The sequence below is a fragment of the Falco rusticolus genome, chromosome 3 (assembly GCF_015220075.1).
Source record: "Falco rusticolus isolate bFalRus1 chromosome 3, bFalRus1.pri, whole genome shotgun sequence".
NCBI lineage: Eukaryota > Metazoa > Chordata > Aves > Falconiformes > Falconidae > Falco > Falco rusticolus.
This window is the reverse complement of record NC_051189.1, coordinates 85555784-85583043: the sequence shown is the minus strand read 5'-3', so window position 1 is coordinate 85583043 and position 27260 is coordinate 85555784. Positions and strand designations below refer to the sequence as shown.

Genomic DNA, 27260 nt, shown 5'->3' with positions numbered 1-27260 from the left:
TTGGTGGGGTTTTTTTCCCATTTCACTGTCTAATCACTTGCTGTGACAAGCCTCCAGCTTCTTGGGCGAGCTGGGGCTGGGAACCTGTTTGGTTTTTGTACCTGATTTCCATGCCGATTTATTACTGGAAGGTTATTAAGCAGTGCCATCCCCATCACTTTTACTGTTGCAGGATCTCAGGGTTTTCTATTGGGTGCCTGAATTACCACTGGACCACACACTGCCGTTGGACAGTAACTACTTGCTGTATAGGATGCTGGTACCTGTCTTTATTTATTTATTAGCTATAAAAAGAAGAGGAGGTTTGGAGCACATGCAGCACATGCCCAGCAAGGTCTGCTCCCCCTGCGAGCAGACATACGCATGCCAGCAGGAAGGCCACGCTCTTTTGTTCCAGCTGTACCATGATCTAATACAGCAGGCGGATTTTCTCCACAAGCCAGTCATCCATCTTTCAGAAGCAGGAGGGAGACGATTAGTGTTGCATTCCCCTCTCCCGACACTTAATCACTGACAGGATTTGGGGATACCACAACAAGAGACATGCGGCATATTTTACTCACACTCCCATGGTAAAGGAGCATGGGGAGCTACACAGGTTCAGATGAACATCTCTGAGATGCACAGAAAGGAGAAGAGCTTCTCCAGGCTGCCCTTGGCCAACACAACCAATTGTTCCTTCCCTTGCAAGCCTTTCCACAGCAATGCCCAGCCAAGGAACCAACTTGGTATTTAGCAAGTCCACAACTGATTTTGGTTTGCTGGGAAAATCAGTCCTGGAGGACCTCGGAGACGTGTCCATCACCATGCCACCCAAGATGATGTCGGCATGTATGGAGGGGAAGCCAGCACTCAACTCAAAGACGTAAGCCAACATGTTAACAGGCTTTGGCTGGGCAGCCAACAGACTGTAGTTGTCTTGAGAAAGCTGATGTTTCTACATCAGCTGCTTTTTGCAATCCACTGAGGGTGGCTTCAGCGTCACATCAGTAACTGCTAAATGATGGGCAAGCTGGGCACAATGAGGTAACTCCTCAAATATTTAGAGATTGAAAGTGTCTTGAATTATTCTGTGCATTTGCATTAAAAAAAGTGGTCCTTTCATACAGCAAAATGAGTATTCAGGCTTTTTTAACATCACCTACAATGCACTGAGATTCATCATTTGCCTAGTCCACATTTCAATTCTCTTTTCATACGGTTCTTTCATTGTGCCCAAGTATCCCATTCTTTCTTGCTTTTATGCCTTTAATTTTGCCTTGTAGAATAGCCTAAAAATCACTATTTACAACTGAACAGACAACTCGTGCTTAATTCAATACCTTCTCCATCTTCAAAGAAAAAAAAACAATCACAATTCAACCCAAACTCATAAAAAAACAGAAAAGCAAGAGAAACCTCTATGTCTTTTTTTCTATTTCCATCCAGGGGGAATACCTATTTGCAAAACAATGTTTCCTGAAGAACTTTTGCAAGCCTCAAAACCTGAAAACCAAGTTAGGCTGCATTAACGAACAGCCCAGTCAAAAGGCAACTGAAGAGAGCAGTGGTGGTGTTCCCTTGTGCAAAGTGCTAACACAGCCCTTTGTCACAACGCTACAAGATCCCCTCTCCTGATGCTTCTGCAGAGGTCTGAACTCCCACTCCTGCCTACACTGCAGCCTCACCCTGCAGCACAAGCCAGACCCAGGTGCAAAATTAAATGCAAAAATAATACTCCAGCTAACAAGGCTCACTAAAAGCCACACTAGATTAACCCAGATCTGGCCCTACAGCAGTTGCCCATATGGATTGGGATCTGGCGCACATCTGGCCAGCTGGAGATGTGATCTTATCTACCCATGCCCACATGGGCTGGCCTCTCAAACAGCAGCTCAGAAGTGGGCAGGATGACACCTACCTTCCACCTCCATGCACGAGCCAGCCCCACGTCAACAGGGACAAGCGTTGCACTACGCAGTGTCCTTCTGCCAAAGGATGCCTCCTACAACTTGCCTGTCTCAAGAAGGGGACATGGTAGAGTCAACGTCTTCAACCCGCTAAAGCAGGAGGTTATAATGATAGCTACGCTCCACATTATGACAGTTACATTATGAATTTGCTTCTATGAAGCGCGGCTTTGACTTGGACATTTGAGACCATTTCAGATACACAGGTGGACACCTGAATGCTTTTCTCATGCTGCTTCAGCATTTCTAGAGGCCTTTGGGGCAAGAGGGCTACAGGTAAGGAAAACACATCTGGTCTTTACTTAAAAACGTACCACAAAAATAGAATCCACAGTCATTTGCAAGACGCTGTTTATAGCTTCAGCACGTCCTGAACAAGTTTTTGACCCTGTTGCCACATCTGAGCACACTTCCCAGATTCAAGCAGCCTCCACAGCATTTAAGTTACCCTCTGTGGAAGCACAGCCCACTGCCCTTTGCACATCTTCCCGTCTACTCCCATCATCTGTGTGCCTGCAGCCCACCGCAGAGCAACCATTCAGACAAACTTCTTGCAAGAGTGCTGGGTAGATGACGGAGGTCATGACCAGGTCTAGAAAATGTGCTACTTTTCTTCTTGTATTTCCCCCCAGATACCTCCAAAATCCTCATCAGTGCTGCTGTTCCATGTTGTGGATATGGTGCCTCATCATACAAACTGAACCCAGTGAAAGCTTGGTTTTCAGAAATGACCTCTAGGAAGATGTTATGTTTATACATCAGCCACACTGAACATAGGCGAGTAAAACTTTAGTCCTCAGCGAGTCAAGCAGAATAAATTACAGCAAGGGATCAATACTTTACCGAGAGGTTGATAGCCTTGTCTTGAAGGGCCTCCAAATGGATTCCTGCTCCCAAATCCACTCCCATCAATGGATCCATAAGACATTTTCTAGATAGCAATGGATGCAGGATTATACTTCAAAGCTAAGAAAACAGAAAAAGACCAATAAAACACCGTTAAAAGTCAGTTAAAGCCCAGTATTCTAAGAAAAAAGGAGAAAGAAAAAAAAGGGGAAGGAAAAAATTTAGGACTATCTCCATACTTCAGGCCACCCACCTGTGAAAAATAAAATCACTAAAATCCAGGTCTCCTAGACTACAGCTGATCTTGGGGGCAAACAAATCATTTGACCTCCCCATGCCTTATTTTCTCCAGGGATAAAGGGCAATCACTTATCTGTTTCAGCCACGGCAATACTTTAATTCCTTGCTGTTCACAAGGTGCTTTGAGATCCTGAGCTGGTAGGCAAAAACTAGGCACTCGATCAAAAAAAGGTAATGCTGTCTTCTGGAACATTACCACTACACAGCTGGCTAGGAGTCTATCCATCATACTGCAGTCTTGATGAGCTCTCAAAAGAGACAGTTTACTGCTATATTATAAGCTCCTGGGCCTCTAGTATAAATATTGGAGCCAGAGTTATATTTCTTTGCTGTTTAAAAAAAAGCAAACACAACAACAACAAAAAAAAAACCCACAACACTGCAAGACCCAAGGTAGCGGGAGCAGAATGAAATCAATGCAGTGCTGACAAAGAAAGACTACTTGTTCCCCCTTCCCACCTCCCCATCCACAGGCGTCGGTGCACCATGGGGCCAGATAGCCTCCAGCATATCAGCAAGGTCCCAAGACTTTTATGTTAAAAATAGTTCAACCCTAAGGGAGATGACGAGGGCAAAGAAAAGAAGAGATAAAGGTGCTGCATCAGTTGGGGTATGATACCGTACCAACCCTGTCTGCTGCCTCCTTACGCCAAGGCTACGAAAAAACACCCCAAAAAAGTGTGTCTACCACCTAAACAGGTAGACAACCATGATGGCTACTGGGTAACCCTTCATCAAGCAGCAATGCAGTAATGCCGCAGTTTAGCAGCACAGGAGAGTCCCATGGAGAGGACACACTGGTGTGAGATGACCAAGAATAACACCCGCCCTCCATGTAGGGAGTTGCTCTGTCTTACAAATGTCATTTGTTAACTGAAGGACAACCAAAAAACTGGGCCAACAAACCACCCTCACCAACAAGTATGTTGCAACCTCTTTAGTGCAATGGCAGAATCACAGAATAGTTTGGGTGGGAAGGAACCTTTGAAGGCCATCTAGTGCAATCCCACTGCAATGAGCTGGGACATCTTCAACTAGATCAGGTTGCTCAGAGCCCCGTCCAACCCGACCCTGAATGTTTCCAGGGATGGGGCATCTACCACCTCTCTGAGCAACCTGGTCTATTGTTTCACCACCCTCCTCGTAAAAAAATTTCCTCCTTGTATCTAGTCTGAATCTCTTTTAGTTTAAAACCATGACCCCTTGCCCTATAGTGATAAGTCCTACTAAAAAGCCTGTCCCCCATCTTTCTTATAAGTCCCCTTTCAGTACTGAAAGGCCACAGTAAGGTCACCCTGGACCCTTCTCTTCTCCAGGCTGAGCAACACCAACTCTCTCAGCCTTTCCTCATAGGAGAGATGTTCCAGCCCCCTGACCATTTGTGGCCTTCCTCTGGACCCACTCCAACAGCTCCATGCCTTTCTTGTACTAAGAAGATGTTGGGGTATAAGGCTGGATGACATGAGATGCAGTGCTCCATCCTGGGCTTGGACACTCAAACTGTGCACGGCCTGGACCAGCCATCCCTGTGACATGTGAAGAGCTGGGAACAGCCTCCAACTTGTAAGAGCTTCTTGACACATGGCTACATGTTGCGTGGTGACCTGATGTATGCATTGACAGATGCCCCAGAAAGGGCTGAAGTCTCTTTTGGGGTGCACTGACACAGCGGTGTACTTGCAACTATTCCTTTGGTTTGTCCTCCATGGAGAGAAAAACACCACAAATTCCCTGTTCTGGACTGTACTGGGAACAGCCTAATGGTCTCAGACAATTTTGTACTTCATTCTCCTTTTTTTCTTTCAAAGTTTCAAAACCAAGCAAAAAATTACTGCTGAGATTTGGCAGACAGGGAAACTCTAGGACTAAAGAAAATCACTCACCATCCTCCCTTAATTGGGTAAGACACTTAAAAAGATGATGAAAGTGCAACTGCTTTGAGAGAGCAAGGGATGGGAAGTAAATCCATTAAAAGTGGAGAAAATCCCGAGTATAGCTTGCCTACCCAACCTCAGTGTACCATGTACACCCATAATTAGCATCTGAGGCTGCAGGTGCCCCTGGGCCATAAATCCTTCATTTTACGAGAATGGCCTTCAGTCCAAACCTACAGCAGCCACCCTGCAATAGCCCAAGCTTCCAGAGAGGGAATGAGTGTGTGTATTTGTGTGCGCGTTGAGGAGACAGAAAATGAAGCAAACAAGAGAGGAAGTTAAAAGATGCCATCTACAAACCAAGGGTTTCCAAGACACTCAACAACACAACAATCAATCACGTCAAGCATGTAGAACAACAAGCACCACAGAAGTATAATCTACGATGTCTTGATTTAAGTTCTTCATCACAACCCCTGAACACTACAAGAAACAGATGAAGATTCACTTGGGAAGCCTGTAGTAGACTTGGGAACACATCTCCCCTCTCCCAGGTCTCAGGTAAGCCCATAGCTCCCATTACCTGGGAAAATAAGGGCGCATGGAAGATAGTTGCAAGAACATTTCTGGGCAGGGGTAAGGTATTATCTTCTTTTATTTACCTCCCAGTGTGGCTACAGATTAAGAGTGCTGTAAGCAGGGAAGTGGGAAAACCAAACAGCTTGAAAACAGCCTCTTATACAGAGACTGATCCTGACTCATCCTTCCTTTTTAGAGATAAGCAAGTAGAAGCATTTGCTGCCACGACTTCCCCAAGGCCACATAAAACAAACGTGGAGTGAAAGTCTACACCACGTTGTAAAATGACTTGATTACAACTGGGCAAGTGTTTCTTTGGCAAACAGTGAATGCATCTATTTTTTCCCCAACAGAGTGGTGTGAAAGCAGGAGAGAAGGAAGGCTTTTAGAGCACTCCAAATGTTTTGTGTTGATTTATCATTTTCAAAGCATGCTCCCATTTTAAAACTTTTTCTCCCTGTAAAGGAGAAAATAAGAAAGAACTGAAAATGAAATATTTTCTTTTCATTTAACCAATCTTTTTTGCAACAATCACCTCGCACCCCATCCACCTAAGCCATTGAAATATCTCTCATTAAAACAGCTCCGGAACCACGCTCCTAGCCCACAGTAATATATTTACAGGAAAATTTAAGAGCAGATATAAATGCATTTAATTTGATTGGCAATAAAAGCATTTTCCTCCCCATCCCCACGGGTCCTCCCAAGTCTTTTTGTCTATTGTTCCTCAGGGAGACTTGTCCAATTTACTGTGAAGGCAGTTTGTACAAACATACAAGCATTGCCTAACATACTAGATACAGGGGAGAAAAAGGAAAAAACAAAAATAAAAAGAAAAAAAGATTTCACTACAGCTTTATCCTTATCACCTAAAATATAAATGGAGGAAAAACCACACCCAAGCCAGACTAAAAGGACATCCATCCTGCTACAGGCATGAATTTGTATTTTAATGACATGCAGCTACATCTTGCTTTGTATATCCTGTAGTAGTCAGTCATGCAGTGAATAGAATAGTAGAATGTAGGATCTCAAGGCAAGGGTTGGTTCATGTTTCTTGGATCGGGAAAGATACTGGCAGGCAAAAATATTTAAAAGTTCCCCTATACACATCAGTCTCCATTCAGAGGGACATTCAGATGGCCAGCATTATTAGTAGTAGGAATGAAAGATAAAATTTCAGCGTGTAAGAAACAGGTTAGAGAGCACTTGTGCTGGTTTTGGCTGCAATAGGGTAAATTTTCTCCACAGTAGCTCGTATGGGGCTGTGGTTTGGATTTGTGCTGGAAACAGCGCTGACAACACAGGGATGTCTGGTTCCTGCTGAGCAGCGCTCACACAGAGCCAAGGGCTTTGCTGCTCCTCACCCCACCCACCAGCCAGCAGGCTGGGGGGGCACAAGGAGCTGGGAGGGGACACAGCCGGGACAGCTGACCCCAGCTGACCCCAGGGGTATTCCAGACCACATGGCATTGTGCTCAGCAACAAAAAACAGGGAAGGCTGGCTGGGGGGCTGCTGCTCAAGGACTGGCCAAGCATCAGTTGTTTGGTGATGAGTAGTTGTTTTCATTTGCATCAATTGTCTTCTTTAATGTTTATTTTTCTCTATTTTTCTTATTTTCCTTTTCATTACAATTTATTATTTATTACTATTATTATCATTTCGATCCTTCAACTGTTCTTATCTCAACCCACAAGTTTACACACTTCTACCCTTCCAATTCTCTTCCTCCCATCCTGCTGGGGGGGTGGTGAGCACACAGCTGCGTGGTGCTTAGTTGCTGGCTGGGGTCAAACCATGACAGCACTTCAGACAAGGCAGATGGTTTTAAAGTTGAGTTTGACTGAGAAAGACATGAGCATACTGGAAATAAATGGAAAAGGATGACAGACATAGACATATTGAAGCAAATCCAGCAATGGGCCATGAAGATGATTAAGGGACAGGAACATCTGATATGTGAGGAGATGCTGAGGGAGCCGGGACTGTTCAGCCTGGATAAGAGAAGGCTCAGGGCAGGGGGGTGGTAATTAATGTGTATAAACATCTGACAGGAGGCAATAAACGTGACGGAGCCAGACTCTTCACAGTGGTGCTCAGTGACAGGACAAGAGACAATGGGGATGGACTGAAATATGGGAGATTCCACTCAAAAAAGAAAATAAGCTGTTTCTTTTGTTTGGTGTGGTGTTTTGGTGTGTGTCTTGGGGTTTTCTGTTGTGGTGGTGGTGTTTGGTTGGGTTTTTTTGGTTGTGTTTTTGTTTTTGTGGTGAGTGTGGTGAAACACCAGCACAGGTTGTGTGGAGAGGTTATAGAGTCCTCATCCTTGGTGACAGTCAAGCCCTGAGTGAACACAGGCCTGAGCAACCTGCTCTAGGTGACCCTGCTCTGAAGAGAGGGGTTGGACAAGATGATCTCCAGAGGTCCTTTCCTACCTCTGGTTCTGGGACTCTGTGATTTTCCTCCTATGACACCTGAAGCAGCTTGAGAACCATTCACGGCCCCATTGGCAAACTGGAAGATCCTTACTGTGCATATTTACTAAATGGGTGGAGAAAGGAAGAATAAGAAGAATTGCAACCCATCAGTTCATTTCCACCTCCTGCAAAAACACTGGAATAAATTCACTAAAAGTACCTGATGATAAAAAACAGTAACAGCCAGCATGCACCTGGCAACATGTCACATCTAACCAACGTCAGCCTCTTTATGCAGCAAGTTAGCTGGCAATAGAGTTAGCAGAGAAACAGGAGATACTACAGCTTTATGCTATTAGGGGTTTCCTTGCATGGGAGAAGAAATGGATTGGAGGTGCAGGTGAATTTTTTTATTATTATTATTAGCAGAAAAATACTCCCAGTGGGCTGTTGTCATAACCAAAGAAGAAACTGTATCAAGCCCACCAGTCTCTGCTCTCTCCATTTGTAATCTGAGCAGTGAGCTGTGTGATGGAACAGGGATTAGCCTCATTAAACGCACACAGGCCACCAAACAGGGAGGTTAGCTGACAACTTCAGCATTCAGAACAATGCTAACAAACCAGAAGTGATGTTTGACAAAAGACGCTACATAATTTGCGTCAACTGCAGGGAGCTGAATTCAGAAGCAGCAATCAAGTCCATACACAGAGGATGGGGAACAACTGGCCAGTGCTGCAGAGAAATATGGATGGATGCTATAGACTGCAAGCTGAACAGGAATCTGCAATGATGTTTCATGTAAAGGCGGCAGACATCATCACAGGATGTTTAAATAGGATTACAATCTTTAGACAGGTAAAATAAACCTTTTGCTCGACCCCACACTGCAGAGTCCTCACCTGCAGGCAACAAGCTCCAGCAAAGATTTTGCCAGAGACTGATGAGAGTCTAAAGGGAACTTGGAGAATGACAACAGGTCACGAAAACATGACCTGCTGGGAAAGACTGAGTAAATGGGGCTGCTTTGGCTATAGAAGGGAAGATTGATGGAAAACTTGAGCCTTCAAATCTGTGCAAAGCTGCTGTGAAAAGACAGGGAGGAAAACATTCCTTTCATTCCTGTTGGCTAAGACAAGGGAACAGCTCTAAACTAAAGCAGGAAAGATGACATGAGACATTGGGAAAGCCTACAAGGAAGGATAGAGCACCTCAGGGAACAAGCAACATGGGAAAGGTCTTCTTACACCTAGAGGTGATAAGACCAGGCAGTACTGGTCACTGGTTAGTACTGGGTCCAATCCTGTTTAACATCATTCATGATTTGGATGATGAAGCAGAGTGTATACTCCGCAAGTTTGCTGATGTCACCAAACTGGGAGGAGGGGCTGATACACCAGAGGGTCATGCTGCCATCCAGAGGGACCTGGACAGGCTGGAGATATGGTTCAACATCACAGTATCATTGAGGAGACCACCTAGGCTGACCACCCCAGCTCAAAGCAGGATCAGCTTGCCCTGGATTGTGTCCAGTTGCGTTTTAAATATCTCCAAGGATGGAGATTACACAACCTCTCCAAAAAGCCTCTGGTATTTGACATCCATAAACTGGAATCCCTCCTTGGTATCTAACTACCTGCATCATCCAAGCGCAGGTGGCGGCTGTTTACGTGATGGGAGGAAGAGGTCACACAGGCACTGTGATCTGTTGCATAAGTGGTTGCAGACATGAAGCTTCCAGACTCACAACAATTTCCAGTCTTGCATTTGCACGCATCCCAGGCTCAGCATTCAGTCTTTTCAGGACAGGTCCATCACATCATAGGGAAGACCTCCAGATTCCTTAGGAAACAGCATTAGGAACTTGGCTGTGGATTCAGTGGCACTTCTGGCAGGCTAATAGCCAGCTGAAGCCAAGACCAAGAATCCAGGTGAATTTCTTGCTCTGAATTTCACACTGGCCTGTTGGTGCTGCTGAGCTCCTCACCAGGATTTCTCCTGCCTGGGGAATGGCACCGCTACCACAAAGCAGAATGTTTCTGTTTACTGTTCAGCTTAAAATCATAGACAGGTTGGATAATAATTACCTGCCATTCATGAATGTAAGGGGTGCTGAGAGGGACAGCACTCCTGTACTCTATTTCCAGCTCTACCACCACTTTGCTGATGGAGAAGTGCCTTCACTGGGGGCTGCAGAAGTGATTAGCGATGATGGCACCTCCCATTTCTGGGTGAGCAACTAGAGATACATTTTTCTGATGTTTTTAATCCAGATAAAATCCAACCAGCCTGACCTTCTTCATAAAGAAAGGGCAGATAATTTCACACAAATCATCTTCAAAGACAAATACAGGCTGGGCAGAAAATGGGTTGAAAGTAGCCTGAGGAGAAGGACTTGGGGGTGCTGGTGGACAAGAAGCTCAACATGACCCAGCAGTGCGTGCTTGCAGCCCAGAAAGCCAACCGTATCCTGGGCTGTATCACAAGAAGCATGACCAGCAGGTCAAGGGAGGTGATTCTCCCCCTCTATTCTGCTCTCGTGAGACCCCACCTGCAGTACCGCATTCTGCTCTGGGAGCCCCAATGTGAGAAGGACATGGACCTGTTGGAGCAAGTCCAGAGGAGGCCACAAAGATGATCAGAGACTGGAGCACCTCTCCTGTGAGGACAGGCTGAGGCAGCTGGGGTTGCTCAGCCTGGAGAAGGCTCTGGGGCCACCTTATGGCAGCCTTCCAGTACTTTCTAAAGAGGCCTACAAGAAAGCTGGAGGAGGACTTTTTACAAGGGCTTTTGCCAAGCTTTAAACTGAAAAAGGGTAAATTCAGATTAGATATAAGGAGGAAATTCTTTACTGTGACACTGGCACAGGCTGCCCAGAGCAGCTGTGGATGCCCCGTCCCTGGAAGTGTTCAAGGCCAGGCTGGATGGGGCTTGGAGCAACCTGGTCTGGTGGCAGGTGTCCCTGCCCATGGCAGGGGGGTTGGAATGAGATGATCTTTAAGGACCCTTTCAACCCAAACCTTTCTATCATTCTATGATTTTCACGCATCAACCTCCACAGCCTCTGCTTCAGACCAGGTCACCTCTTTCCCTAAGACTCTCTGTGAGGCTCCAGTTAATGAAGGATCAGCCCCAGCCACTCCATTAGGAGAGCTGTGTCTTCTCACTTCTTGAACTTTGCTGTTTGGTCTCCCTGTTGCCTCTTAACCTTCCCTCAGATGAACCAAACAGATTGACCTTCTTTCATTTCTTGCTAGAAGACTGTCTGCCAGTACACACAAAAAACAAGGAGAGAGAATGCTCAGCATCTCCTTGCTTTCCATACATCTGCCTCTATCTCCCTGCCCTTAAAATGGACAGGCAGATACAGAGTACCAGGATTAACTTGGTTAACATGGAAGATTTTTGAAGCTGTGAGATGAAAGGGCATATGTGCAAAGCATGCTGCTTTTCCAAATCCCCTCTAACAGTTTGTTCCCCAGACATAACTCTGTCACTCGAATCACAGATATGCCGCCTCTTAGCTTCTCAGGATCCTTCTCAATTATTAAAACCAAAACTCAATAAACCTTTATGCTTTTCACCTGAAAAAACGCCTCTTTCCTCTTTTTTCAGAGAACCTGAATATATGAACAAGCCCTGCTGCTGCTCACTTTTTTTTGTTTGTTTTTTAATCAATGGTTTTAATACTGAGTCGATGTAATTGCACAAATCCCTGAGTGCTCGCTGAGCCTCGTAACACGACTGTCAGAGGTCAATCAGAATAGCTGTAGGGGATGACTTTCTTCTTTTTCAGCCTGCGCCTCTGAGGTAATTTATGCTCCTCTAGATCTTTTGTGATGTTTGTAATATTAACGTCATGTTCTCGGGTGGCTTTGGGCAGGCAAGGCGAGGAAACAGTGCAGGAGCTGAAGAAATGACTGGCAGGAGAGCAATCTAGCAGCAATACCCTGCACGCAGCAGGGCCGGGCATGCAGGAATATGAAAGCTTCCTCCCACTTTTCTTCCCAATTAAGTTCTAATACTGATGGAAGGTCCTTGGAGAGTGAAGTAATCTCTGCCTCCATGGTCTGAGGGGCACACCGTCTAGCCTAGGTTGACACGGTACAAAATATGGCAACAGCAAGAACAAGAACAACAACAAAAAACCCCAAACAACCCAGGACATTTTATCTATAATCAGACCTTGTACAAATCAAATTGGCTTCCAGAAACTTCTAGACACATAGGTAGTACTTGATAGGCACAATGTCACCTATGACTGTAAACAACCTTATTCAACTGAAGCACACTCTTGTCTACCCTCCTCCAGCTGAAGTGTACTACAGAGCAGAGCGAACGCCCACTGCCTTAAGGCATCGTGGAGTAGGTGCAAAGCGAAAACAGTGTGGATTATCTCAGAAACGAGCTGCTGCTGCTATTCTAGATATATGCTAAGAAACAATGAGAAAAATTCTCTTTTTGCATTCTTCCTCGTCAAAGCCTTATTTCAGGAAAGCATCTGAGCACTTTCTAACAGATTGCGTTTTTCTTCCCTGTGGTATAGCTGCCATTGTAGATGCCTCCAGGAGCACAGCAGTTTGGATCGGGAAAAGATACTATCAGGATAGGCTGTGAAGTCAGAGATAGTGAGATAAGACACCCATGACATTTTATGGAGATATATACTGAGCCACTAATAGATGGTTTGCTGTCCTTCTAACTGGGATGACACCAAGAGCTCTGCCTAGTCTCAGCACACCTGAATGTAACCTTCACTTAATCTTGTTTTTTCACCAGCTCAGCAACACCATGCAAACCCAACAGCAACAGCTGCTGCCTACCTCCTTCTTTCATCAGTCAGTCATTCCCAAGATTTGCAGCTAACAGCACCCATCAGGTACACCAGACCCTTTCCTGTCAATCACAAGGCACCTCCACCCTCACCAACTTCATGAAGGCTCCATTCTAAGACCTCCTATTGATGTTAGAGGACTTTAGATTTAGATGGACTGTCACACAATGTAAAGGAGAAGGAAGCCATAAGGAACAGAGATGGGAAGGAACAAATGCCTTCAAATCATCTGTATACATTTCACGCTACACAAATGTCTGCGTATCAGACACCAAGAACAGATGTAAGGCAAGCAATCTGGAAGCTGTCGTGCTCCTTTCATGTCAATCCCAGTTGCCACTTCAATACACAGACTTTTCTTCCACGTCAACCTGACTGCATGTCTTCTCACAAAAGAACCAAAGGCAGTCTTCAAATCCTGCTAAGCGGCACCAGAGACAGGTTGGCCTTAGGCAAATGCCAAGAATAAGGACTAGATATATTTTGTTTAGTTTGGGTATCTCAGATTCACAGACCCCCCATTTAAGCCATACAAACTTTCTGAGAGCAAAAGTAGCGGTTCAGGGCTGTTAGAAAAAGTCTTCCATCAAAAGGATCTCAGATGCCATGGAAAGATGGATGCCTTCCATCTTCAAAGCACAAGGCTGCACACACTGCAACGGTTTGGTTCCCAAAAGCAGCAGCCGAGTGTGATAAATGACGAAGTGATTGCACTAGCAAGGTCAGCCCTCAGGACCCAGATATCTTTTCACCTGAAGAAGCAATCAGGCTTCCTTGATTCTGAGGTATTTAGGTCAAGAGGAAAGAAGGAAGACTATCTTTGGGAGACCAAACATGTTTTGGAGTCTACCGCCACTGAGCTGTATGTAACATTTCCTACTGTTCCACTCCAGGCTATATGGATGGCAGTGCTTAGATGACTTAGTGCCAGGTCACTGCTAGCTCATTTTGACCGAGATGTGATACCACCCTTTCTATTCTTTACAGTGACATTAAAATAACAGTTAAGCAGCATTTCTTCTGGCTTCTGCAGGAGAAGATGATCTAGACAGCTTCTAGCTCTGAATTTCCCTAGTACAAATGCTCTGAAACAGTGCCTGTTCTAATCCACCGAAGGTTTTCTGTTTTTGTCCTGCATTGCCTTCTTCTATTTGCTGTTTTGTGCCATGTTGTCTACTTTTTGTGAACCTTGCATGTAGAACAGTCTTAATCTATCCATATGCCAGACAAACACAGAAGTATTACATATTTCAGTGAACAGCAGAATTAAATTTCCAGTCAGTTCAGAATCCAGGTTTCATCTGCCTTTTCTCCGGTTACAAAAGATGAATATTAATATCTATTTGCTGTAACAAAAACTGGGAGGAGGAACACAGAGAAGAGGGAACTAGTGTCTAGTTTGCTACTGTGAAGTTAGAACAAACTTACTAATTATAAAACATATACATGCACCAATGGACAAAGACCAGCTGCAACACACTAGGTGAGCTTAACAAAATTAGAAATAACATTTATGAATTTATATTGAATTTCAGCAGAATAAGAAAAAATACATCTCAAGACAGCAACCAGTTCTGAGTCCACAGGAATATCTTGATTGACAGTCCTGCAATGCTGCAGGGGAAGAAGACGCAGGGTAAAATGGGATATGTGAATTAGTCAAGTAATAGGTTTTCAAATCCCAGGATCCTGCTCCCCCATAACCCAACATCTCTTGCTTCCTGTGTACCAATTCCCAAAGTAGAAATACTGCTATTCAATGCACAGGATCAGAATACACACCAGCCTAAGTTCTCATCTACACCAATGTTCACCACTAGTTTTATTATAAATAAATCCCGCAGAAGGCTAAATGAAAACCAGCATGATCTGGTGAAAAGACACAGTACACAGTGGGAAACTGAAGAATCTAATTCTACTTTTGGTAACGATTTGTCGAGAAACAGAAAAGAACTTGGTATCTTCATTTCAGGTTTTCTACCAAGACCATGGGAGATGACAGAAGTTAGTTAAGCATGGTGTAAATCAGGGGTCCTCAAACTACAGCCTGTGGGCTGGATACGGCCCCCCAGGGTCTTCAGTCTGGCCCCCGGTATTTACACACGCACACACACAGGGGTTGGGGGGGGGGAAACCAAGCAGCCACAGATGACTGCTTGCCACTTCATCCGCACGCCGGCCCCCTGTTTAAAAAGTTTGAGGACCCCTGGTGTAAATCAAGTCAACAGATGGCTGTGGAGAGGAGAGAATTAAAAGCTATCACATTGGCCATATGATGGACAGCAGTCAACAAAACCTAGTGTCTGGGGGGGGGGGGGGGGGGGGAAGAGAAAGTTTGGGAGGGGTTATGTTCTGCTTGGTGGGGGTTTTTTTGGTGTTAGGATTTTTTAATTGGAAACTGAAAAGAAAACCGATGAGATGCTGTGCAGCAGTTTCCAAGATTCTTTTCAGGGAGAGGTCACCACTCAGGAAGGCAAAATGAAACATGTTCAAACATGAAATGTTGATGAACGTGGGCAGCCCAGGCCAACCACCAACTCAAGATGCTGAGACCTTGCAGGAGAGCATAAGGCTGGCTTGGGGCTTTGCCAGAATGCCCTGGAAGCAAAGGCCACCTTTGAAAAGACAAAAAGACGGAGCCACAAACCCATGCAACAAAGGTGAGAAACAGAGATATCTGCAAATATTTCAGGGATACAGCAAGGAGGAAATAGTTCAACACAATCCCAAGCAGTGAGTAGCTACAAGGTGGGCATGGAGACAACTACTATGTAACCATCACCTAACTGTGAAATCATTAGCCCATGCCTTCCCCCACAAGTATAATCTCAAATGAAAGTAAAAAAAACCCACAGTGGCCACATTTACTGTGGCAAAACATCTTAGGAATACTGCATCCAGATAAGTACTCATGGCCTTCCATTCTTAATACAGATCATCTAGCTCTTGAAGAGGCGAGGAGGGCCAACTGGTACACACCACCAGCCTCTGCTGCCCAGAGCCCTTTTGACATTTCTATTCCTTGCTCTGCCCATTGTGCTTCTACGGTTACTCCAACTATGTACCTTCACACAAGACTACAAAAGACTTCCAAACAATGGCCATGCTGTGAGATGAAGTAAAACCAAGTAACATAAATACATGTTCTCCAACAATGAGAAAAAACAGAAAGATCCTCAGGATTGCACTGTGGCCACCCATCACAAATCACAGGCTGGAGTTGGTAATGCCGTGAGCCAATTTTCCTGCCAAATTAATTTGCTGGAAAATCTCCAAGCTGCATTGGGCCAACATACACAGTGGAAAGACAAAAAAAGAAAGAAAAAAAAAAAGAAAAAAAAAAAAAGAAAGTTCAATATTCCAACTCATTCACCCTTGCCAAGATCCCTCACTGATGGAGTACATGGCTGATCCCTTAACTATTTGTGGTCCTTAATATCACACCAATCTGGTGTTCACAGAAAGACTTTCTGTCTGTATTTTTAAACCACAACACAATCCCCCTAAGTCAGGAGGGAGGGTGAGCACATACACTAGCTTTATTTCAACTTTCCTCCTCCCCAAACATAAGTCATCAAATACAAAAAAAGGAAGTTTTTAAGGCAAGGGATGCTCCTCAGTGGGTGCAATGTCACAGCCCAGCAAGGAATTGATGGGGTTACTCGTAACAAGGCAACAGGATGAAAATTACGTAACATGGACTGAAGAAGAAAAAGCAATAGAGATGCTTTTGACCACAGGCATTTACCACAGGGATGCCACAGAAAAACACAGCTACAAATATGCCTGAATCCTAGGAAAACATGCCAACAGCCACCTCTCACCAGCTGGGGAGGGGAGGCTCTCCAGGATGGAGCAGAGCCTCCCACCACATCTCCTGCCTGCAGCAGGGCACGGTAGGCAAGCACAGGATCGACATAGCAGGAGAAAAGAGATTTCACTGCACCTGAAAGGCTTACAGGGAAGGACAAGAAAGCGCTCATGAAGCACGTGGATGTGTAAATATGTGCTGTCAAAGGAGCTTGTCTTCTCCAGACCAGCTCCACTCAGAAAGCATTTGCCAAGCAGGCAGCAGAGACTGCTAACAGCGCAAGGCAGCCGGCGGAAGCTAAACTCATTGCCTTCCCAGCCTTCTTTCACCCTAATGACAGATATATTTTGGGGTATATCCACCATCATGCTGAGAAAACCATATTGGTCGGGTCTGCTCTGACATGGCCTCCAATCAGTTATGAACCAGAGACCATAAAAAGCCCCGTTTCAGCTCATTTCCCAGCTTCAGTATCATTCGCCACACACTTTGGGACTCCTCCTTCCTGCTGATAAGCTCGTGTAGCACATGATGGCACCAAAGGGAACCAAGTGCAAATATCAAGTAGAAAAAGCAGCTTCGCTTCAGCGCGTGACTCATGCGAGAAGAAAGCCAAGCCCTGAACAAGCCAAAGCGAAACAGCTGACTATAAAATTCTGCACGTAAGCACAAAGTTGCCTTTAAAAATGCAGACTGCAATTTTTTTTTTCCACCAAAAAAGGAGTTAGTATTTTTTTTATACAATTAGCCATGCATAAGAGCCTGATGAAGACAGGACACAACGTGGGATGCTCTTGTCTAAATATAGGTGCCAAGTACCATCTGAGATGGCCTGTGAGGCAAATACGGAGCTAGCTGGTAGACTTGGCTGGTGATGCTCAGCCTTCTGGACTGGCAGAAGAGTGGGAACTGCCTCCAAATTACAGCACCGAAATCTCAGCATGTGCAGAAGGTACACCCATGGCTACTGGTAGACACTTAAGCCAGCAGAGCCAGAAGACTGAGGAGCAAGCCAAAATACACTGGAGGTGCCTGTGTAAGTAAGAAGAGGGAGTGGAGGAAGAAGGCAGCTTCTGGGAAGGACAAACATACAACAGATTAAAAAAACCCACAAACATTAAAATTACCTTTAAATTTCTCATTTTCTCCTCTCTTTTCTGTGCTTTAGGTCTACCACTTCCCTTCTAATACAGCAGAACTGAACAGGTAAGGTCTCTTCAGGCTGGGAAAAGAATTATGGGGTGGGGGAAAAGCCCATAAAATAACATCCTGTGAAGTCCTGAGTCACCTGGAATAGGCAAACTCCCCCCTCTCCTTCCAGTCAAGAACTGGGGAGTAAGGAAGCAAATCCAGAAGGAGACAGGAAAGAAAGAAAGGAGATACTCCTCCATGTAAAGTCTAGGTATGAGAGAACTCCATGCCACAGCTGCTGTGGATACTAAAATCTTCCACAGGCTGAAAAATACCACAGAAGTATGAAAAGAAGAAAAAAAAGAAAAAAAAAAAAAAAAAAGAAAGAAAAAAAAAAGGAAGAAAAAACAAATCCATCACATGGTATCAAATGTACCAACTCTGACTCAGGGAACGTGGGAAAACACCAGGAGAAGCCTTGCTCTGTTTGCCCTGCTCTCATGGTCTTCACAAAGCAGCCACAAGTAATCACATAACTGGTCTGGATTTGGTCCACCATGCATAGACATATCGCTACCTTGACCCAGTTTGTCGCTTCATGAGAGAATACCAGAAGGAAATCCTCCAGGTAAGCGCAGAAGTGGACAGTTCACGAGCTGCCAGGATACTTGAAATTTACCTCTTTTGGTCAGCTGCTCTGCCTTGCCTCTTTCCATGACTGTGGTATGCCCCAGTATCTTGGCCTTATAAATTAGTTAGGCCCAACCCCAAGATCTCTATTTCAAGATAACCATATTATCACGAATCACCAGATCTCTACCACCTGAGAGTAAAGAGAAACACTTGGCAGAAAGAAGAATGCAAGACCACCACCAGGGACCCATCAGCCACCAAGGGCTGGTGGCTGAACATCCTTCTGTGCTCAGTCAGGCTCAAATCTAAATCCATCTGGGCACTTACGAAGGTGAAGAGTCTTTGGAGATTAAAGTCAGGAACAAGCGCAAGGAACTACCAGATGCTAAATTCACACCTGATGAAAAGCGTGCAAAAGATGCATCTGTGTTGAGCTTCGGTTTACTGCTCTTAACAGAAATACTGTAATTATGTTGTATAATTGCACACCTGTAAAGGATGCATGTGAATCAAGGTGGTTATAAGGCATAAAAATATTTAGGTCTTCAATAAGGTGAGGTGAGGTGAGAGAGAGACCCTCTTCTGCTGTACCTGCTCTCAGCCTGTGACGGTAGTGCTTGCTGCATTTTCATCACGCAGGCATTCCCTTTACATCGTTACACGGAACTGCAATATTGGATAGAAATACATGCTCCCACACACGACTGTTTTTTTATTCTCTATCCAAGCTCATCTAATCTTGCTGGCCCAATTTGTGTTACTGTTTTTGGCTTCTTTTTTTGTTTTTTGGTTTTTTGGGGTTTTTTTTTTTGGTGGCTTGACTTTATGGAAAGGATAAGATCTCCATTTGAGGAGAACTGTTTCTTCAAGCTCTTTGTATGCATGCAGTCGGTTTTTCACTTAAATTTTTTGTCTCACAAACTTTTTCAGCCTGAAGAAAGCATTGTTCTGAAAATGAAATAAATAAAACATAAAATGAAGGAGACTCTGTAATGAAGTTGGGACAGGGACCAAAAGAACTTGTATTTCAAATGTTCTGTTGCACCGTTTGCTTGTGTTACATTCAAAGCTTTGGGAAGCCATCCAAACCTACACAGACAAAAAATAATCCATGGAAATTAGAGCTGCAAGGTGCCAGTGACAGTGAAAAGCATTTTGATCGGAAAATGAAACTGAAAACTCAAGAATGAGGTGAAAAGCATGAAACAGCTTGTGCAGGAAGAGAAATATCAAAAAAAAGAAATGGTGAACAGAGGAGTTTTGACACTGTAACCTGTCCCTGTAGTGTGTCCTCCCTGCCCCAGTCCCCCCTCAAAAAAATAAAAAAGTGACATGAAGAATGAAAAAGTCCCTGTGCAAAAATAACTGGAGAAATGGAGGAGTTTCCACCCCTTCCATAGGTTTTTGTTTTAATTTCCCCTCTTATCTCAGTGGAGGATCTAGGGGATCTCAAATGGGTTTGGCTACTTTCTTCACTCTGTGAATAAACCACAGGAAAGTCCAAACTCCTGAAAGCAAAGGAGAACTGGGGACCATATGGGCCTTACATGGCTTCAGACCAGACAAATATCCTTGGCTGAACCAGTCACAGGCATGTGGCATAGCTGCCCAACATGGATCTTCCCAAGGAGCATAAGGTCCACATTCCCTCCCACCTCTCCTCAAGAGCTGCACCTCTTTGGAGAGCTCTCAGGAGAGCCCAAGGAGGGGGGGGGGGGGGGGCGGGGGGGATACGACACTGTGGCTGGTGAGTCCCAAAGCACATTAAGCTCTTCTGAATACCCACCACAGAAACTCCAAGGACACATCTTAGTTTCCAGAACCACTCACAAGCTCATGGCTCTTCTTCTCCAACATTTATATTCCTTTTGGTAAATAATCTGATTAAATCACAACTAACTTGAGGGAGAAACACTGGGGGAAAAAAAAACCCAAAGAATAAAAAACCAAAAAACAACCAACCCTAAAAGTCAGCTATGCAAAGATGAAAACTCTGTCTTTAAATGTAAATAAGATAGAAAAGCTTACCCATTGTACCTTTCAAATCAAAACCCAATCTCACTGTAAGGAAGGAAATAAAACCACTGCAACTAGAGCATAACCGAAATAGTTTAAGGTCAAATAGAAAACCCCAAACAATTCCGGCAATTAAGTTCATGGGAGCACAGGGAGGGTGCACGGAATTGTGTCTAATGGGTTCATTCCACAATGAGACCAGAGCTATTTATTCAAATTGAACAGCGCTTCCCTTTCTGTGCACCCTTAATCAAAGGATTAAATGTTATCCACGAAAGGTATAAGAATCTGTCCCCTAATGATTACATGCTCATAAAAATCAGGAGATATCGTTGCTATTTCAACCAAGTATCATAAATAACTGCATCAATTAAATTCTGCCAGGCACTGTACATATTGCAGATGCTTCAAAATAAATCGTTTCATTGCAAAACAGATTATGTGCAAGTTCCAGCAGGGATTGGTAGTCCCTTCAATTGCTGTAAATAAAAACATACCTCTACCAGGCCATTTTTTTGCAGGAAAATGTTTTGAAAATAATTTTCAAATATTCAGTTCAAAATGTTGAGGTAGCCACTCACTGCAGATGAAATTAAGGGAAACTATAAAAGAATGAAAGGCTAAAAAAAGAAATCTGGTCCAGATGGATTCCCGGCTGAATTCTATAAAATATTTACAGATCTTCTGTCACCAAAACTTACGCTTCTTTTTGATGAGGTGGAAACCAAAGGCCCTCCACCTGTCTTTTTTTTTTTTTTTTAAACCCTCACAGAAGATATAATACTGTTATTTAGGGAAAAAACACCTACAAAACCCCAAACCCACAACAGACTTTAACCTCGGCTGTAATTACTGCAAGTGACTCCAATTAATCAGTGTTGATACTAAAAGCCTGTGAAAAGACATATTGTCCCTTTGCTTAATTTAGCCCAAAGTTGTTCCCTAAATTCCAAGTTCAAGGGTTTGTTCATTAAAATAGGCTTAGCTCAGATAAGCACAGGCTGATACCACCATCATTCACGCAATAAATTAACAGCCTAGTCCCATGACAGTGCTGTCTCTAGATACCAAAAGATACTTCATCATGTGTCATAAGCGTAAAGTATCCACTTTTTCATTTAAGATCAGCCAAAAAGTTCTCAGTGTTCTGCTCCTAAAAATGTATTTTCCATTTGCCAACACCCAGACTGGCAGAGCTCAGCTCCTTAAGAAGGCAGGAGCAGTTTCTGTAGACATGGCATGGAAATCGACTTTACATTTGTTGTGGTCCTGCAGATGATGGAGCAGCGGAACATGGGGCAGCCCTTTACACTGCAAATAATCCTGTTGGTCTTGGCAGGACTTTTGCAGAGGGATGTGATGAAGCATCAGCAAGGGTATTAGTATTCAACCCTTTTGTTTCAGGGCGTGCGTCCAGGCAGTACTTGGTACTTGTGGATCTGATGAGAAAGGTAACAAGGTGAAGGCAGTGGCTGAAACCAGGGGATGAAGGTCCAGGTCATGGCTCTCAGATTTCTTGCTCAAGGCTATGCATCTTTGTTGTTCTCTCTGTCCTCAGCAAGGGAGCCTAAGATCTTAAAACAAATTCCTTCCATAACAATGCACGTGTTAAACCTGAATTTTGATCTCTGTTGGGTGTTCCTGGCATTCTGCAGCACACAGAACTATCTCCTCTCATGTATTTGCAGATTAAAAGGGGAAAACAAACAAACATAAAAAACCCCACACTGTGGTCTGCTTCCAAACCCATTTCACATATTACCGCATGAAGTAAGAATTTACAACACATTAGAGGTTAGGGGTGTATCCCAATTTTTTTTTAAGCTGACCTTGGATTCATCATTCAATGCAGCATTATGCTTTCTACAAGCAAAAGAGACTACATAATGAATTGGTCTCCACTGGATGTTGACTTGATAAGCACTACAATTAATTCAAATTAGCATGCTGCCCTTCCTTTCCCTTCACACTTTCAGAAATGTCTCTCTAAACCAAACTATGATTACCAGTCATACATAAAAGCTTCACAAAAATACTCCTCCACAAGCATATGGCAGAGCAAATTTGTCCAGCACTGCAGGCTTTTCATGACATTTATCTCGAAGAAGGTATTACACAGTGGTATAGATGCCTCTACACATTGACTATGCTCAGAAAGGTACAGAGCTGTTCCTTACCCCACTGTGGCGTGCACCATCCCCTTAGGAGAGCATCCTGCTCCCCTTAGGTGCTTCAGACAGATGAGGACTGTAATCAGCTATCCAGGATCTCAGCTGCAACATCCATCCTTAAAAGTCAAGGCTGTGCTTTCCAGGAGCTGTACTAGACCTCAGCCACATGCCATGGCAACCAAAATCAAGCGCATTTCTTCAAAACCATCATTTACTTAAAAAAAAAAAAAAAAAAAAAAAGCAGCAAGCTTAGCTGAGCACTTTATGAAAGATCTAACTCCTATATACAACGGCCGCAATTAAAAACATGACAATAATTGGCCTGTTCCCAGCGCAGCCACACTGTTCATGATCTTCCCCTACCTAAGGGTAGGAAGAGCACAGCGAACAGAATGTTAGCTGTCAAAACGTAACAGCAGCTGCTGGTATTAGTTAACCTTACCCATTAAGACATCCCCCCTGTATCAGGATATTGTCTCGGAACACGCCAAACCAGTTCAGCTGCCCTGATTTAACAGCGTGACACTAGTGTTCAGGCACTGCAAGATGAAATAGCTCCTAAAATAACAACCTCAAACGATGTAATTTCATTAAGGCAGGCTGACCCTTGCTGCCTCTGCTTGTGTTCCTCTGTGGTATCGTTTCTCAGTGATTTAGTTCATTCTCCTGCAAACTTCCTTCTTCTTTCCATTCTCCTAGTTGTGCATATATTTATAAATATAGAAGAATAAAGATACACAGATAAACCCTTACGGCGTTTCTCTCCATGCTGTCCAAACGAGAATACATGAAAAACAAGATATTCTAGTGTTACATTCAGCAGTTTGCAAGAGTGTGCACAGCCTTCCTTTTGTGGCTATTTAATTTAAAAAAGAAAAAAAATGAAAAAAAAAAAGAGATAAGAGCTAACAGTGCCTGACGTATACATAGAAAACTCTTCAAGCTCAACTAGTGGCTCTGAGAATTCAAGGTTCAAAAGTTATGAAAAACTACAAAATCACCACAACAAAATCCAGCTTTTTAATTTGCAGGGTTAAAAATCCTCCCTATACAGACATCATGCGCAGTACCGAGGTCCAGGCAGACAGCAGACTCTCAGAGAAGATGCTGGTTTTTCTTACTCCCTGCATCTACCCACTATTTTAAGGAGCCTCACGCCCTATCTCAATGCTGCTGCAATATCCAGATGCTGCTCTGAAGGGGCTTTAGTTAAAACAAAGCACTCACATATGCCTAGTCCCTATGTTACTGACACCACCACAGATAAATTAAACGTGAAGGACTCTCAGGATCTGGAAACTTGAGACTGGTTTTACTTCGCAAAACCTGAATGGTCTGAAAGCTGCATTTTCAAGAAAGGGGCAGGAAGACCTGTTCAGCTTTCCAGCATTTCATTCTCTAGCTCTTCTCCCGCAGTTCTGCACATACCAGTTACTCGTTCAGTGAAAAACATTTTGGTTTTGCATGTATGTGAATCCAGACATATTTAAAATCACAACATACAAACTTATATTAATTCTGATTTTACAGGTGAATTAACTTGGAAAATAACCCCCAAATGAGACACCTTTTAGCACCTCTTTAAAATAGCTGGATTTCTCACAGGAATCTCAATACATTAACTGCAGTATGTATTTGTTCCTCTCTGAAACAAGCCTATAATGAACTAAACAGAGGCACAAGAATCCCAAATCAAGATAAGCCCCATCAGCCACAACACACAATCCTCTGGAGAGGGTTAACACCAGCCTGTGATTTCAAGCTGTGGTCTCCAGAGAGCTTCCTTCCTTCTTAGTTCTGCCAGAATTCTCTAGTATCGTAGTCCAGCCCAACCTCTCACGCTATTTTACCCACAGGGAAAACCAGAAGCCACCTCCACCATCCTTTGCAGAAATCTGTCAAACTTTTTCACTTAATGAAGTAAAATTCTAAAGCATTTGGATAATTTTTCTGATACATGACATGACTTAAGTCAACCAAGACCTTTTCAGCCAGCGTTGTGGACAGGGATGCAAGCTTCATTACAGTTCAAGTACAACCATCAGAAAAGGAAAGAATTTCACAGAAAGGGTTGACTCAGTAGCTCAGTGTCAACTTTTCAGAGAGGACTGAGTTATTTCACCCACCAGCTCCTCAAAAGAGCAATCAGATGGTCACAATTTCTGTTCACAATCTAGAGTGAAGGTCAGGTCTCCCATTAGGCCCTTGATGGCCCCATATGGATGGATCCCATCAAAATGTGGAGAGGACTTCGCATACTCAGGACATGACTTTTCCAGGCTACAATCTTTTCAAGAGGGACCAACAAAGCAAAAGCATTAAAAACCACAAGTGACAGTATTTCCACACCACTGACAAACCAAGCAGCGTGCCGAGTGAGACGACACACCAGAGAAGACCAGCACTTGCCTATAAAGTGTAAGGAAAAATGTTCTCTTAAGGGACTTCAGTCTGACTGGCATATGCTTGAAGTCTCCTGCTGCCAGGACTAAAACATCCCTAGAATTATTTAGCATTACAGCTGACAAGTTTCCTACCTCTGAAAGCATTGTGCACTGCTCAAGGGAATTTTGCATTAGGCCTCATCTTCATATAGAGGAATTGATCAAAGAACTGAAAATTAGTGGCTTCTTGGGTAATCGTGACTCGTTTACTTAAAAAAAAAAGTATTAAAAAATAAATAATCTAGAATAGTAATATAAACCCTCGCTGGTTTTAAAAGCCTGCTTTACAAAGGCATGTAAGTAGAAAAAGAGAAGGGTAACTGGATGTGTAAGAGGTGATAAAGTGTAGGAATTTCACAGGTACCCCTTCCTGGATGTCCACAATTCTCAGTTATGGAACACGGCAACCCTTCTTTCACAGGACAAAGGATTGTACAAAATAATCCAAAGCTATATGCTCATACATTAACTTAGGGAACAAAGAAGGAAAACCAACCAACCAACCACCCCCACCAAAAAATAAACCCACCCAGATGCTGCCCCCCAACAAAAAAGTGATACAAAAAATCTACAGCCAAAAACCCACAAATAAGTAAGAAAAAAAAAAAGGAAGCAGGGGAGTGGCAGAACATCTGATTTTCCCAATTGATGCAGGACAGGAGAAATGGAACTCAGAAATAATTCAGAAAAATGAAAAATCAGGAACATTTTTAACTTTCTTCTACCTTTGGAAAATATCTGGAAAACGTTCAAATACGAAATTTCACTGAAAGCCAGTGGAAATTATTGTTCACCCCATCAATTGCTCAGAAAAGTTCAAAAATAGCAGCTCAGATGTGATTAAATCCAGCAAGCCTCGGTAACATAAGCACCAACACTGTGAAAGAGCAGGGCAAGCAGCGATTTGGCTCATTAGCACTGATTTGTGACACCATTTGGAAAAAATCAAGGGAATTCCAGAAGAAAAGCTAACGTTGAATCAAAGATAAAGGGTAAAACAGATAATACAGTGCTCATTAATGGCCTGCCAGCCTAACAACAAATCCAGAGGATGAAAAAAAAAAAAAAAGAGAGAGAGAAAAAAAAAAGGAAAGGAAAAAGAAGAAGAAACAAGTCAATTATTAAAGAAGAATATTTAAATTTCCTGATGCAATAGGCAATTTAACTCTTGCTTTCTCTCCAGCAAGGGATAGCTCAATGTATTGGTTCCAACTACTGGTAACCTAATGCTCAGCCATGAGAAAGTTATTAAATATTCAACTCAGTATGGATTTATAGAAATTTTGGCTTACTGAACTTGGTGACATGGTTTGGTCCACAAGATCACAAGTGACACTGACAAGGATGACAAACCGAAGCCCGCGAGGCAGAGCACCAACCTGAGTGACCAAAGAAAACCAGCGTGTCCCAGAATAAACCACTTACGCACCACAAAGCATCAGGCTACAATTACATGCCTGCAACTACCAGAGATGGCACATGTTTCCAGAACAGTCCAATGGAGATCCTTCGTAGAATCAGTTTAAGGTCATGCAACGATCAGTTGAATTGGTTAAAAACGTTGTGCCAACAGGTCACCAACACGGGGAGGTCACTTCCATGCTTCATAGTGCTGCACCCAGGCACGGCCACATCGAGCCCAACTCTACTGCCAAGTTCTATGGAACATTGACCAAGCATCAAAAGAGAATCCAGAGAAATATTCAGGTACTGGAAGTGTAGATTTTTTCCATGACTGTGATACATCCAGCTTAACCAAAGCTACGTTTTGGTGCAACTTGACCTAAATGTTTATGTTCCCATCATCACTGAATAGGAATAATCTTTAACTGATTATTTGATTAGCCAAACAAGCCAAGTTACCATAGACTGAACTTTAAACCTGGTCACAAAGTAGAAAACAGGTGAAAACTTCCATCAGGAGACGTGGTTATAATTAGAAAAATCTACTGTGGACATTTAAAAAAATTTAAAAAAAAAAGCTATGAGAGAGAATCTAAGCTCAGATTTCCCTCCCCCATTTAAAAGATATGCTTTAGTTCATAGGGAAAATAACTGAAGGAAAAAAGACTTAAGGTATTTGCTATATAAAAGATCAGACCAGATAATGAGAGTGATTCTTTCTGGCTTTGTAATCTGTTTCTCAGCTGCCACTGAAATGACTGGAGTTACACTCGGTCGCAAAGCTCAGCCCATACATGGATGCCTTGGTGGATTTTTCTGAAAAGAGAGATAAAAAATCTGGGCTGGCTTC

General features: G+C 43.5%; 1 protein-coding gene across 7 annotated transcripts in view; it reads right to left on the bottom strand.

Moving 5' to 3' along the window:
• The window catches only part of TSNARE1 (t-SNARE domain containing 1), a 508372-nt gene that overhangs the window by 390447 nt on the left and 90665 nt on the right, over positions 1–27260 (bottom strand). For all 7 annotated transcript variants that reach the window (XM_037380780.1, XM_037380779.1, XM_037380786.1 and 4 more), the window contains one exon: positions 2793–2915. In XM_037380780.1, the coding sequence (XP_037236677.1) occupies positions 2793–2877 (85 nt within the window). In that variant the 5' untranslated portion in view covers positions 2878–2915. The remainder of the gene's footprint in view (positions 1–2792; positions 2916–27260) is intronic.